This window comes from Elgaria multicarinata, chromosome 21, assembly GCF_023053635.1.
Source record: "Elgaria multicarinata webbii isolate HBS135686 ecotype San Diego chromosome 21, rElgMul1.1.pri, whole genome shotgun sequence".
Lineage (NCBI taxonomy): Eukaryota > Metazoa > Chordata > Lepidosauria > Squamata > Anguidae > Elgaria > Elgaria multicarinata.
Window position 1 is genome coordinate 2,582,458 of NC_086191.1, and position 12,581 is coordinate 2,595,038.

Consider the following 12,581-nt stretch of genomic DNA (forward strand, 5'->3'; position numbering starts at 1 on the left):
TGGGAAGGAGATACAAGACTAAAAAAAAGGTAGTTAATTCCTCCCCCCCCCCAACGTTTTCCGTTTTAGCAGCATTGCAGAATGAACAATTCATCTTTCCCCTGCTTGGTGTGAAACAGATATAAATAAAGCCAGCGGAGATAAAAGGAGGGCGGCTTTTCAATGGGTCTGCCACATAAAATGGCTTTTTAAATATGCCCAGGTTCCGGCGGTGGAGAGGGATAAAAGGTGAAGGAGACAGGAGCAGATTAATGCCAATTTAAAGCCATGCTTGTTGAGAATACATTGTGCCGCTTGCCCCAGTCCTGAGATGGAACAGGACGGCTTATTACACCCCCCAGCTTGACATATGGATTTTGCTGATATTTGATATGTGGCTGTCACAGATATCACTGAGTGCCTGTAGGGGCATTCAGAAATATGTGGGCTCCAGGACAGGGGCCGGGGAACTGGGAAAGCCGCTAGGACGAGAGCGGCAATTCCTCGTTCGTTCGTTCATTCTCAGGGCCTTGGAGGTGCGCACAGAAAAAATGTATGTTTGCCACTGCAAAATAGCTCCGTGAGAGTAATGTTTCAGCTGGGTTCAGCCCTGCTGTCTTGTTTAGCAACGAGAGCCTCCAATTTCCGGAATCCTTTCTGCTTGCCATGGAATAAACTCACCTGGGAGTAGGGCATGGCCACCCCCCCGTGGGCACCAACACCTCTCAAGGCACTGGAGCAAACTCCCCCATGAGGGAAGGTTGCAACAGCTGGGATTGTTCAGCTTGGAGAAAAGGAGGCTGAGGGGAGACAGGAGAGAGGTGGACAAAATGATGTCTGGGTGGCTAGGGAGAGATCCCCCGCCCTTCCATAATACTAGAACCCAGTGGGGTCATTTCATGTAGATTCAGGACAGATCAAAGCAAGGACTTCTTCACACAGCGCAGAGTTAAACTATGGAACTCACTGCCGCAAGATGTAGTGAGATGGCCACCAATTTGGACGTCTTTAAAAGGGGGTCGGATAAATTCCTGGAGGAGAAGGTTGCCCATGGCTACGGGCCCTGATGGTTGTGCGCTGCCTCCAGTATCCAAGGCAGCAAGTCTGTGTGCACCAGTTGCCGGGGAACATGGGCGGGAGGGTGCTGTTGCACCGTGTCCTGCTTTGGGAGGTCCCTGGTCGACATCTGCCTGCCCACTGTGTGAACAGAGGGCAGGACTAGATGGACCCTTGGTCTGATCCAGCATCAGGGCTCTTTTTATGTTCTTGTCAGAAATTGAGCAGGGTACGTGCCACAAAGAAGGAGCGTTTCTCTACGGTCATCACGCGGCACCCAGTTGGCCTGCAAAGAGGGCTAAGTAGGTTTGGGATCTCTGGGCTTGAACACCTCCCCGAAGCAGGTATTCTGAATTCTGCTCCCAAGACAGAGGGATTCTGCAACCTGCATGAATTACAGGGCGGAGGTTGCCAGAGCAGCCCACAGGCACGAACAGAGTGTCTGGCAGAGGGAGGAGGAAGAAGCAGAGCAGACAGGGCTGCCGGTGGGGAAACGGCAACCCTGCTGGAGGGGTGGAGGGCAGAGGCCCACCCCCCCACCCCCACCCCATCAGCTGGCTGTCCAAAACCATTCCCTAGACCCTAGGTGCTTCCAAATGAGGCTCTTAGCATGCCAGCACCGTGCCTCATGCACAGAATTTCATGGGGTGTGTGTTTCCCCCCCCCCAAATTGTTCTCTTTTTCTTATCCAACCACGTTTTCCCATTGCTGCGTCTGTGTTTTTTCTGACCCTGGAAGATCCATCAAGAAGAAAAAGATGGAAGGGCTGCACAGGGACCCTCTGTCTGGAAGCACCCCTGGAGCGAGTGAGGCACCAGCTGCATTCGGACAACACCATAGAATCATAGAATCATAGAAAAGCAGAGTTGGAAGGGGCCTACAAGGCCATTGAGTCCAACCCCCTGCTCAATGCAGGAATCCACCCTAAAGCATCCCTGACAGATGGTTGTCCAGCTGCCTCTTGAAGGCCTCTAGTGTGGGAGAGCCCACCACCTCCCTAGGTCACTGGTTCCATTGTCATACTGCTCTAACAGTCAGGAAGTTTTTCCTGATGTCCAGCTGGAATCTGGCTTCCTTTAACTTGAGCCCGTTATTCCGTGTCCTGCACTCTGGGAGGATGGAGAAGAGATCCTGGCCCTCCTCTGTGTGACAACCTTTCAAGTATTTGAAGAGTGCTCTCATGTCTCCCCTCCATCTTCTCTTCTCCAGGCTAAACAGGCCCAGTTCTTTCAATAGTCAATGTTGGGTTAATAGTCAACACCAGGGTTGATTATTGAGGGGCTGTTCCCCACACGACATGATCATAATCGACCCTGGTGTGGATTCAGGCCGGCGTTGAGTTGACTGTCAGTCAACGGTTGTTTGATTGACACATCCCCAGTCCTCTCCCCCCCCCCCGGTCCTCCCGCTGGTATCCCATCAGCCATTGCGAGTTCTGCACTAGAGTGGCCACCACAGCTTTGGTCGCTCTTGCCAGGGGACTCTGTGGTCGCCGAAAATAACCAACTGTGTGCGTCGAAATAGTCAACGGTGCCCAACACACAACACGATAACCAACGGTTGTTCAAAGAATCAACTCTGCGCAGCGTTGGTTCTTTGCGTTGGTTCTTTTGGCCGAATAACCAACCCTGGTGTGAAAAAGTCCCGACAGACGATATAATAACCCACCGTTGACTATTTAACCCACCATCATCCAAACCCAGTCTTTCTCGTGAGTAACGGCCTGCTGATGAGCAAAGGCTCACCCGTGAGTAAAGTCCAGCTCATAAGTAAGGCTTGTAAATCAAGTAAGTAAATCAAGTGTGGCTAGTAAATCTAGTGTGGCTAGTAAATCAAGCCATAAAGGGTGTGGCTAGTAAATCACATACTAAAACCAGGGTGGGGAGAAGTAGAATCATAGAATAGCAGAGTTGGAAGGGACCTACAAGGCCATCGAGTCCAACCCCCTGCTCAATGCAGGAATCCGTCCTAAGGGATCCCTGACAGATGCTTGTCGAGCTGCCTCTTGAAGGCCTCTAGTGTGGGAGAGCCCACCACCTCCCTAGGTCACTGATTCCATTGCCGTACTGCTCTAACAGTCAAGAAGTTTTTCCTGATGTCCAGCCGGAATCTGGCTTCCTTTAACTTGAGCCCGTTATTCGGTGTCGTGCACTCTGGGAGGATCGAGAAGTAGGGATATGTATTTTTGGGAAGGAGGGAATTTTGTGTCTGCTCAGGTCTCCTCTCACCTGAACGCTTACCTCTGCCTGCAGGATGTAGTGTTGCCAACATTTTAACCCACCCTTGGCTTGAGCTGTGGCCCGGTTGTAGCTCAGCCTGGAGATGTTTTACCTCCACCGTCCCATTGCTGCAGGTCATCCTGCTGTTGAAGGCACAAATGCACGGGTCAGTTGAGGAGTCAGCCACCCTTGCTGTAGGTATTTACTCCGCACGAGCCTGAGGCACATGGGCTTTTGAAGCAGATTGCGTCGGTCAGCTGAGCGTAACCGTTTCATTTTTCAGCGGAAGGAACGGTGGCTGGGAAGCCAGGGCATCCGAAAGAGAAAACCTCCCCCAAACCACACCACAGTTAGGACTTAAGAGAATGAGGGCTCGGCAAAGAGGGTTTGTTTTGATCACTGGAATCCATATTTTACCAAAACCCTCTGACTTGTTTGATTCGCCAGTCATTCCCGAAACGTTGTCAAAACTATCTTAAATTATGAATGGAATTATGGAACTCACTACCACAAGAGGTAGTGATGGCCACCAATCTGGATGGCTTTAAAAGGGGGGTGGGTCAATTCCTGGAGGCGAAGGCTATCCATGGCTACTAGCCCTGATGGTTGTGTGCTACCTCCAGTATTCGAGGCAGTGAGCCTGTGTGCATGAGTTGCTGGGGAACATGGGTGGGAGGGTGCTGTGCACCATGTCCTGCTTGTTCATCCCTGGCCGATGGCTGGTTGGCCACTGTGCGAACAGAGTCCTGGACTAGATGGACCCCTGGTCTGATCCAGCATCAGGGCGCTTCCTATGTTCTTATCTTTGCCATTAGAATTTCTAGAAATGTTTGGCCGGCAGGGGGGGAGGAGGAAAGCAAGCAAAGTGGGTTTTCCAGGATCCTGCACCCAGAAGTAAATTCTGCTCTTATGCTTAGAACCCATAGAGTTTTGGGACTGGAGCACAATCCGTTCCCAAGCCTGCTTCCCGGCGCCTTCTTTTCGCAGGTTAAGGCACAAAAACAGGCACAAGAGAGACGTCGCCATGACTTGTACACACGGCAGCGTTTCTCTTCAGCAGAAGGTATCCTGTGCACACGATCCTATGGGGCATTCCTGCAGGGCTTCGCACAGGTCCATGATCCCGCACATTTATACTTCAGCTGGGAAGGTGAGCATGCCTGCAGCTCTCCAGCACCGTGTGAACCAGCAGAGAAAAGTCGTACCTGTGGGATTGCCATGGATGGGGATAGTGCATTATGTTGCAACTCAAGGTCCTTTCTGTGTTGGAGAAATATGACATTGGATGTGTGCGTTGGGCCACGGAGGCTCAAAGTAGAACCCTGTGCAAGGTGGAATTGTAAGGTGAGGGGGCAGAGCTCAGGGGCACAGTTTGCATGCAGAAGGCTGCAGGTTCAGTTGGAGAAAGACCCTGGTCAGAAATCCTGGTCAGTGTTGATAACACTGAGCTAAACGGATTCTTCAGGAGAAGAAAGCTTCCAATGTTACTAACCTTGGAGATCTCCTTTAGAGTTCTGATTGAAACCCGGAGCGGATTCACTGCCCCACTGACCTCGGAGCCACCAGCCTCCGCTGTTCCTCACACATCTCCGGGGGGGGGGGGGGGGGCTGCTGCCAAGCCCTACAATTCAATCAGTCATAACTCCGGGGTCAATTGGTGCGCTGTGCTGAGCCTCCGATGATTTGTGGGCTGAAGTCCATTCATCTGCGGCAGTGAATTAGCCACGGCTAGTAGTCAGAAACGGGATTTATGAGCCATGGTGTGCATTCGTTCAGCTATCCAGAAATCACCTCCTCCGAAGCAGCTCCGTCGAAACGGTGGTTTTGCTATGTTTGTAGTCGAACAAGCGAAAGGGTTCTGATCAACACGCTGGAATAAAAATGGCTCAGGTACCCTGTCCTATTTCAAGGCAGGGGTGTGTGTGTGTGTGGGGGGGAATCCTGATTCCACTAAGGATCACAGCTCCGCTTTTGCACCCGTCTGGTCTCCCTGTGCATGGAAAAAAAGTGCAGACAGAAGACATGTGGGGCACGGCTTAGAGGGCGCAAGGGACCCTGGGGGGAGAAGGGAAGCAGTGGTGCGCAACTGCGCTTCTCACACCCAAGTTTGCATTTCAGTTCGGGCGAAGCGACTTCCTTGAAGGTAAAGAGAAGGGAGGAAAGCCGGGTTGTAAAGTATTCTTTGCCTTTTGTTTATGTTTTGTAAATCACCACCCTGGAATTTTCTGCAGAAGGCAGCTGGACGACCATCTGTCAGGGATGCTTTAGGGTGGATTCCTGCATTGAGCAGGGGGTTGGACTAGATGGCCTTGTAGGCCCCTTCCAACTCTGCTATTCTATGATTCAATGTCCCCAGTGGTTCTTAAACTGTGAAGCCCCCTCCCATCCCAATGCATAAGCTTACCCAGTGTCCAACTCCGCTATTCTATGATTCTATGATTCAATGTATTGATTGACAGGTAAATAGGAAGGCCGGGGGAGGGGGGACACCAGAGAGAAGAGGGTGGGTTTAAAAGTGCAGGCACTGTACTTGTTCTCATGCGAGATGCTCACGCTGCTTTGCACAAGGAGATCTTCTTGCACGAGGGAAGGAGGACTTTGCAGGAGCTGCCCTGAGCTCCCCTGTGCCCAGGGAAGAGGAAGCGAATCGCGATGATACGAATTAATTACCCTTTTCCATTCTGGCTCCAGCGGATGCGCTTGTGAGTCAAAACTGGCTCTTTTGGCCGCAGCACCCGGAAGGCCCTGCCAATAGCGCCTGCGACGCCTTTTAACAGCATGTGCATGGAACACACCGCTTGCCAGTTCCGGCAGGGTCTGTGTCTCTGTGGGGGCAGCTCAGCTGGCAGCCCGTGCAGAAGCCGGGAGATTGCTCTCCCACTCTCGGCTCAGCTTTGGAAGCGCCTTTGCCATACTGGTCGCCTCTAGAAAAGTCACAGAGATGTTGGGAAACATCCACGGAAAACCAGTGGCTGGCTGGAACTCGGCTCCTAAGGGCTCCTGGCAAGAATTGCGACCGAGCTGACTGGCAGCCCAAGTTCACTAAGAGAAGCTTGCAAGGGAGTGGGGCTCTCTTGCAAAGGCGCTGAGATGCTTGCAAAGTGCTTGCTTTGATCCAGCAAATCCCGATTCTGGTAAAGCTTCCTTTAATTGCCAGGAAGGTGGCACAAAAGGCTGTTTCAAATGGGGTTGGACTTGATGGCCTTATAGGCCCCTTCCAACTCTACTATTCTTTGATTCTATGATTCTATGTCTCCTTTGGGCCCAGTTCCTTGCCCAATTTTTCTTCCCCTCTCTGATTTCTCCCTCTGGTCTCAGGACTGCTCCCCGTCCACATCTCATCTCCTACCCTCTGTTTCCCTGGTCCTGCTGTTTTCTCAGGCCCCGGCCTGGCCCTGTGCTCCTCCTCCTCCTCCTCCTGTCACTCCTTTGGCCTGCCCTACTCTTCTCTCAAATCCTTGCAGCTCTGCCAATGGCAGCTGGGAAGCTTTCCGCCTGTCCAGCCCTTCTGTGACACAACAGCAGCTCAGCCAATCACAGCCAGAAGCTTCCAGAACCCTCTTAGCAGCACAGCGAAGCAACGAGCTCACCTGGTGGGTTGCAGCGGGACCCAGGCAGAGCATGCCAGGCTAGGGGGAGCCTCGGATTTGCTAGCTTTTCCGGCTCAGGCGCTGGTTATCTAACAGCCCCTGGCTTCACGCCAGACCAGTCAAATTCTGGCATGTTTTTGGTGGGCATTTTGCAAGCTGTGCAGCCTTTGAAAACTGGAAGCTGCTTTGGATGGAGCCAGACCACCTGCTCCAGCCAGCCAGCTATTGTCCGTTTTGAATGGCGTGGCGCTCCAGGGTCGTAGTCAGGGTGAGGCCCTTTCCCAGCCCTGTTGCTTGAGGTTGCTCCAACCTGGGACCTTCTGCGTGAAAAACGTGTGCCCTCCTCCCTTGGAACAGAGGGAAGTTGAGCCCTTGGTCTACCCAGCTCTGGGTCAGGGCCTGTGCCAGACTGCTTGTTTACCCTCAGGCACAAGGCTGCTGACAGCCTCCTCCTCCCCACTTTTGCCACCCCTCCCACCCCCTTTACTTGCCTAATCCTTCTGCTCGCCTCCCCTGCCGCTCTCCTCGCCCTCTCCATTCGCCACTGCCGCCTACCCGCTCCGCAGAGAGAGAAGAAGGGGTGTCAGAAAGAGGGTGGGGGGAGAGAAGGGGGTGTTAGAGAGAGAGAGAGAGAGAGAGAGAAGGGGGTGTCAGAGAGAGAAGGGAGGTGTCAGAGAGAGAGAGAGAGAGAGAAGGGAGGTGTCAGAGAGAGAGAAGGGAGTTGTCAGAGAGAGAGAAGGGAGTTGTCAGAGAGAGAAGGGAGGTGTCAGAGAGAGAGAAGGGAGGTGTCAGAGAGAGAGAAGGGAGGTGTCTGAAAGAGAAGGAAGGTGTCAGAGAGAGAGAAGGGAGGTATCAGAGAGAGAAGGGGTTGTCAGAAAGAGAGAAGGGAGGTGTCAGAGAGAGAGAAGGGGGTGTCAGAAAGGGAGTGGGGGGAGAGAAGGGGTGTTAGAGAGAGAAGGGAGGTGTGTGTGTGTGTGAGAGAGAGAGAGAGAAGGGAGGTGTCAGAGAGAGAGAGAAGGGGGTGTCAGAAAGGGAGTGGGGAGAGAGAAGGGGTGTTAGAGAGAGAAGGGAGGTGTCAGAGAGAAGGGAGGTGTCAGAGAGAAGGGAGGTGTCAGAGAGAGAGAAGGGAGGTGTCTGAGAGAGGTGGTGTCAGATAGAGAAGGGATGTCAGAGAGAGACAAGAGGGGTGTCAGAAAGGGAGTGGGGGAGAGAGAAGGGGGTGTTAGAGAGAGAAGGGAGGTGTCAGAGAGAGAGAGAAGGGAGGTGTCAGAGAGAGAGAGAGAAGGGAGGTGTCAGAGAGAGAAGGGAGGTGTCAGAGAGAAGGGGGTGTCAGAGAGAGAGAAGAGGGGGTGTCAGAAAGGGGGTGGGGGAGAGAGAAGGGGGTGTCAGAAAGGGGGTGGGGGAGAGAGAAGGGGGTGTTAGAGAGAGAAGGGAGGTGTCAGAGAGAGAGAAGGGAGGTGTCAGAGAGAGAGAGAAGGGGTGTCAGAGAGAGAAGGGAGGTGTCAGAGAGAGAAGGGGGTGTCAGAGAGAGAGAGAAGGGAGGTGTCAGAGAGAGAAGGGGTGTCAAAGAGAGAAGGGAGGTGTTAGAGAGAGAGAGAAGGGAGGTGTTAGAGAGAGAGAGAAGGGAGGTGTCAGAGAGAGAGAGAAGGGAGGTGTCAGAGAGAGAGAAGGGAGGTGTCAGAGAGAGAGAAAGAAGGGAGGTGTCAGAGAGAGAGAGAAGGGAGGTGTCAGAGAGAGAGAGAAGGGAGGTGTCAGAGAGAGAGAGAGAGAGAATGGGGTGTCAGAAAGAGAGAGAAGGGGTGTCAGAGAGAGAAAAGGGGTTTCAGAGAGAGGGGGTGTCAGAGAAAGAGGGGGTGTCAGAGAGAGAGAGAAGGGGTGTCAGGCATCAGAGTGGTGGAGAAAAAGAGAAGGGGATGTCCAACTAGCCCAGTATTGTCGACACAGACTGGCAGCAGCAGCTCTCCAGGGTTTCAGGCAGGAGTCTTGCCTCATTCTACCTGGAGAAGCCGAGGATCGAACCCGGGACCTTCTGCGTGCCAAGCACATGGTCTATCGCACTGAGCTACAGCCCCTCCCTGAGTCTCAGTCCGAGGCTCTAACCACTAGACCACACTGGCACTCAGTGGCAAAGAAGGCGAAGCCCATCTTCCGCTCCGTCTTTCGCACGGCCCTTTGGGAATCCAGGGGGTGACTTCGTGCTGGAAAAGCCGGCCCTCCCGCTTACCGTTGCTTTCCTCTGTTCTTCTCCCCTCAGGTAGCCACATGCTCTGAAATGCCCGGCTCCTCTCCCGCCTCTGGCTCCTGACGCCGCCGCCGCCCCCTCGCCCGCCTCGTCCGCCCCTCTCGCCGCAGCCATGGTCCACACCGAAGGGAACGCCCTCCTGAAGGCGGTTTGGCAGGGCAAATTCCGCCTCACTCGCCTGCTGCTGGAGGGCGGGGCCTACATCAACGAGGGCAACACCCAGGGGGAGACGCCCCTCATCGCCGCTTGCGTGGCGCCCTACGAGGACCCCCAGAACAAGCCCCGCATGGTGAGGTACCTCCTGGAGAACGGGGCCGACCCCAACATTCCCGACAAGACGGGCAAGTCCGCCCTGATGCACGCCTGTGCGGACGGGGCCGGGGCCGAGGTGGCCACCGTGTTGCTGGCCCACGGGGCGGATCCCAGCGCCAAGGATTACTCGGGGGCGTCCGCTTTGGTTTACGCCATCAATAAGGGCGACCGGCAGACCTTGCAGGTGCTGCTGGACGCCTGCAAGGCCAAAGGCAAGGAGGTCATCATCATCACCACAGACACGTCCCCCTCAGGGACCAAGAAGACGAAACAGTACCTGAATTCCCCGCCCTCGCCGGGCATAGAGGACAAACACTCGCCTGCTTTGTGTATGTCGCCCTCAGACATCGAGGTCAGGACCTCTCAGTCCCCCGGGGGCAGCGAGAAGGAAGAGGAGCGGGACGTTTTCAACTTCACCATGGCCACCCGGCTCAGCTGTTCCCCGCTGCCGCATGCCAAAGGGAAGGACGCTGAGGAAAAGGCGCCGGCGTTACCACCCAAGGGCCGTCCCAAGCCGCTGAAGAGGCTGAACTCCGAACCCTGGGGGCTGGTGGCGCCCTCCATCTTGGCTGCCTCCCATCAGGAGAAGGCCCGGACCCCGGAGGATCGGGTGATGGCCGAGATGAACGGCTTGAGCCTTTCCAAGAGGCCTCCGTTGTCACGGAGACACAGCGTGGAAGGCCAGGAGTCCTCCTGCCTCAAAACGGCCACCCAACAGGCATCGGGAGAAGAGGTCTCCAGCCTGGACGCGGCCTGGGCGGAGAGAGTCCATTTTAGCCACCTCCACCAGACTCTCTCCCGACGCAACACGGCTCCGGACGCTCAAGACGGCGTCCCGGGGCCCAGCCCCCGGGGCCTGGCCCACCACAAGCTGAATTGCGACTCCGATTCCCTCTGCCCCGACTCCATTCCCGGCTCACCCGATTCAGGACGCGTCTCCATGGAGCGGAGGAAGTACAACGCCTCCCCGTTGACCCTGCCGGCCAGTTCATCCCGGGAGAGTTTGGAAAGTATCCCCAACACGGTCTCCCCCATCACGATACGCCGTAGGACCCCAGGCCTCCTCGAGAGGAGGGGCTCTGGGACGCTGCTGCTGGATCACATTGCCCACACCCGCCCTGGCTTCTTGCCCCCCCTCCACTTCAACCCCCACCCTCCCATCCGTGACATCCGAGCCAACGGCAAGCCCCCTTCGGGGGACCTCCCCACCCGGGGCATGATCCCAGTGGCTCCCGCGTCCCCCAAGGCGAAGCGGCTGCTGCGGAGGCACTCCATGCAAACGGAACAGATGAAACAGCTGGTCAGTTTCCAGAGCCTGATCGCACAAGGGGACTCCGTGGCCAGTTAAAAAGGGCGGAGTCGGGGAAGGTGCATCGGCCGTGTCCTCGCCGGGGCTGGGGCAGCCTTCTCCAGCACCACTCTTGCTCTCTTTGCTGGCCTCTGAGCCCACCCTGTCTCTGTAGTTGGGTTTCCATGTCTTCCTCCCTTCTCTCGTTTCGATGTTCCATGTCGTAGCCGCCATATTTATAATCCTAGCTGAACTTGACTTCCCGAACCTGGCGTTGGAGCCTACGCCACAAGACCAGGGTAGAAGGAACGTAGCTTTCAAGAGAGGCCGTTGGCAGGAAGAGGCTGGGAACGTGGCAACGGAGGAGATAACGCCCCGCCAGGGAAGGTGGGGTAGGACGCCAGCGTTTTTCATGGACCCAACGCAACCTTGGCTGGGCCTCTGAGACGCCGTGGATGTTCACCACCTCCAGTCGCTATGGACAAGGCTTAGGAACTGATGTGGCTGCTGGGACTGCAACAGACAAAGCTATGGAGGTTGTTCGTCTGACATTGGTAACCTCCAGGAAAACCGAATCCACGTTCAGATAATATCCAAGAGGTGAATGGGGGTCTGGACAAGAGAAGAGACCTCTTGTGGATTGAGGTCTTCTTCATGGGGCCATTGGAGACCCCCTTGTCCCTAGAAGGAACTTGACCCATAGCTGCTCCTTCTGGTCTCCATCATGTTGATTCTTGTGAATTTCGTTTGGGTTCACTTCCCTTGGCCGCGTTTGATAGGAGAAGACATGGGACGCGGGACTCCTCGGCTGAGTGCCCCGTTTCAGAGAGGGGAACACGTGGATGTATGCACCTCTGCAGTTTTTAGGACTGGGAACTTGAAAACCAAGATTCCCCCACAAGTTCTTTTTGCACTCCCTGGGTAGAGGCGTTTACTGTTTAAGGGGAAGCTCTAACTTTGAACTGTAGGCTCTGTTTGGAGGGATTGGGTCCCACTTGGGTTATTTCTGAGGTCAGGTATGGGCCCATGAATCAAGTCGGATTCCTTTTGGTCTACAGGATCAATTTCAAACCCAACCCAAGTGTGTCTCAACCAGGAGTAGTCAACCTTTGGGATCCGTAGGCGCATTTGGAGATTTGAGAAACTGGCCTGGGCACAATCATAAAATGGCTGCCGTGATTGGGCATGGCCACTCCCAAAGGACAAGGAACCTGCCCAGAGGTTCATGGGAAATTAAGATGGCGGCAGCTGGAGGCTCCTCTTTGAAGCAATCCCAGCTGCCAGTCAGAAAATAACACACATTTTTAAAATAAAAATTGGGAAGAGTAAAGGTGTCTTGGTGGACACCAAGGAAACTATCTGGGGGTACGTTGGTTCCCACGGACACGATTTTGCCTGCCCCTGGTCTAAACGGCCATGACGTCATGAAACCCATTGGAATGTTGAGTTCTGTGAAGACAGTAAGGCATTCCCCCCCCCCAAAAAATGTTTACTATCTAGGACACACAAGACTTTTCTTGGGTTACGGTCATTCTCACTTACAAGGCGACGGGTGCATTTTCTCAAGCGGTTCCCACATCAGTGGGCGAGCGTTCGCCTTGTTGTTCTGGGAGTGGCCAGTTAGCCCTGGTCTCTGGGCATCTCATCCTCTCTTTCTTTACCCTGTCAGTCAGGGCTCAGGGATACAATTTCTGGGCAACAGAGATGCTTCTGAGATCCCCCACAGCAGCACGGTCTGTATCGGGGCACGCCCTTCCTCCCCACTTCGACGTGGGATCAAAGCTGCCCAGGGCTGCCTGATGCCTCAAAAAAAGGTGCCAAATCCAAATCTTAGCAGGGCGTTTGCGAATTCTCCGGCCCCACAGAGGTTCCTCAGTAGCCGCCAAAAGTCTGGC

At 54.6% G+C, this 12,581-nt stretch overlaps 1 protein-coding gene across 1 annotated transcript; it reads left to right on the top strand.

Moving 5' to 3' along the window:
• Positions 1-9,198: 9,198 nt before the first annotated feature.
• ANKRD34A (ankyrin repeat domain 34A) lies at positions 9,199-10,746 on the top strand. The gene has a single exon (XM_063146237.1). The coding sequence runs from the start codon at positions 9,199-9,201 to the stop codon at positions 10,744-10,746; it is 1,548 nt and encodes a 515-aa protein (XP_063002307.1).
• Positions 10,747-12,581: the final 1,835 nt, after the last annotated feature.

Excerpts from the sequence above, each read along its gene's own strand:
- ANKRD34A (XM_063146237.1), top strand. The coding sequence starts at position 9,199 with ATGGTCCACACCGAAGGGAACGCCCTCCTGAAGGCGGTTTGGCAGGGC.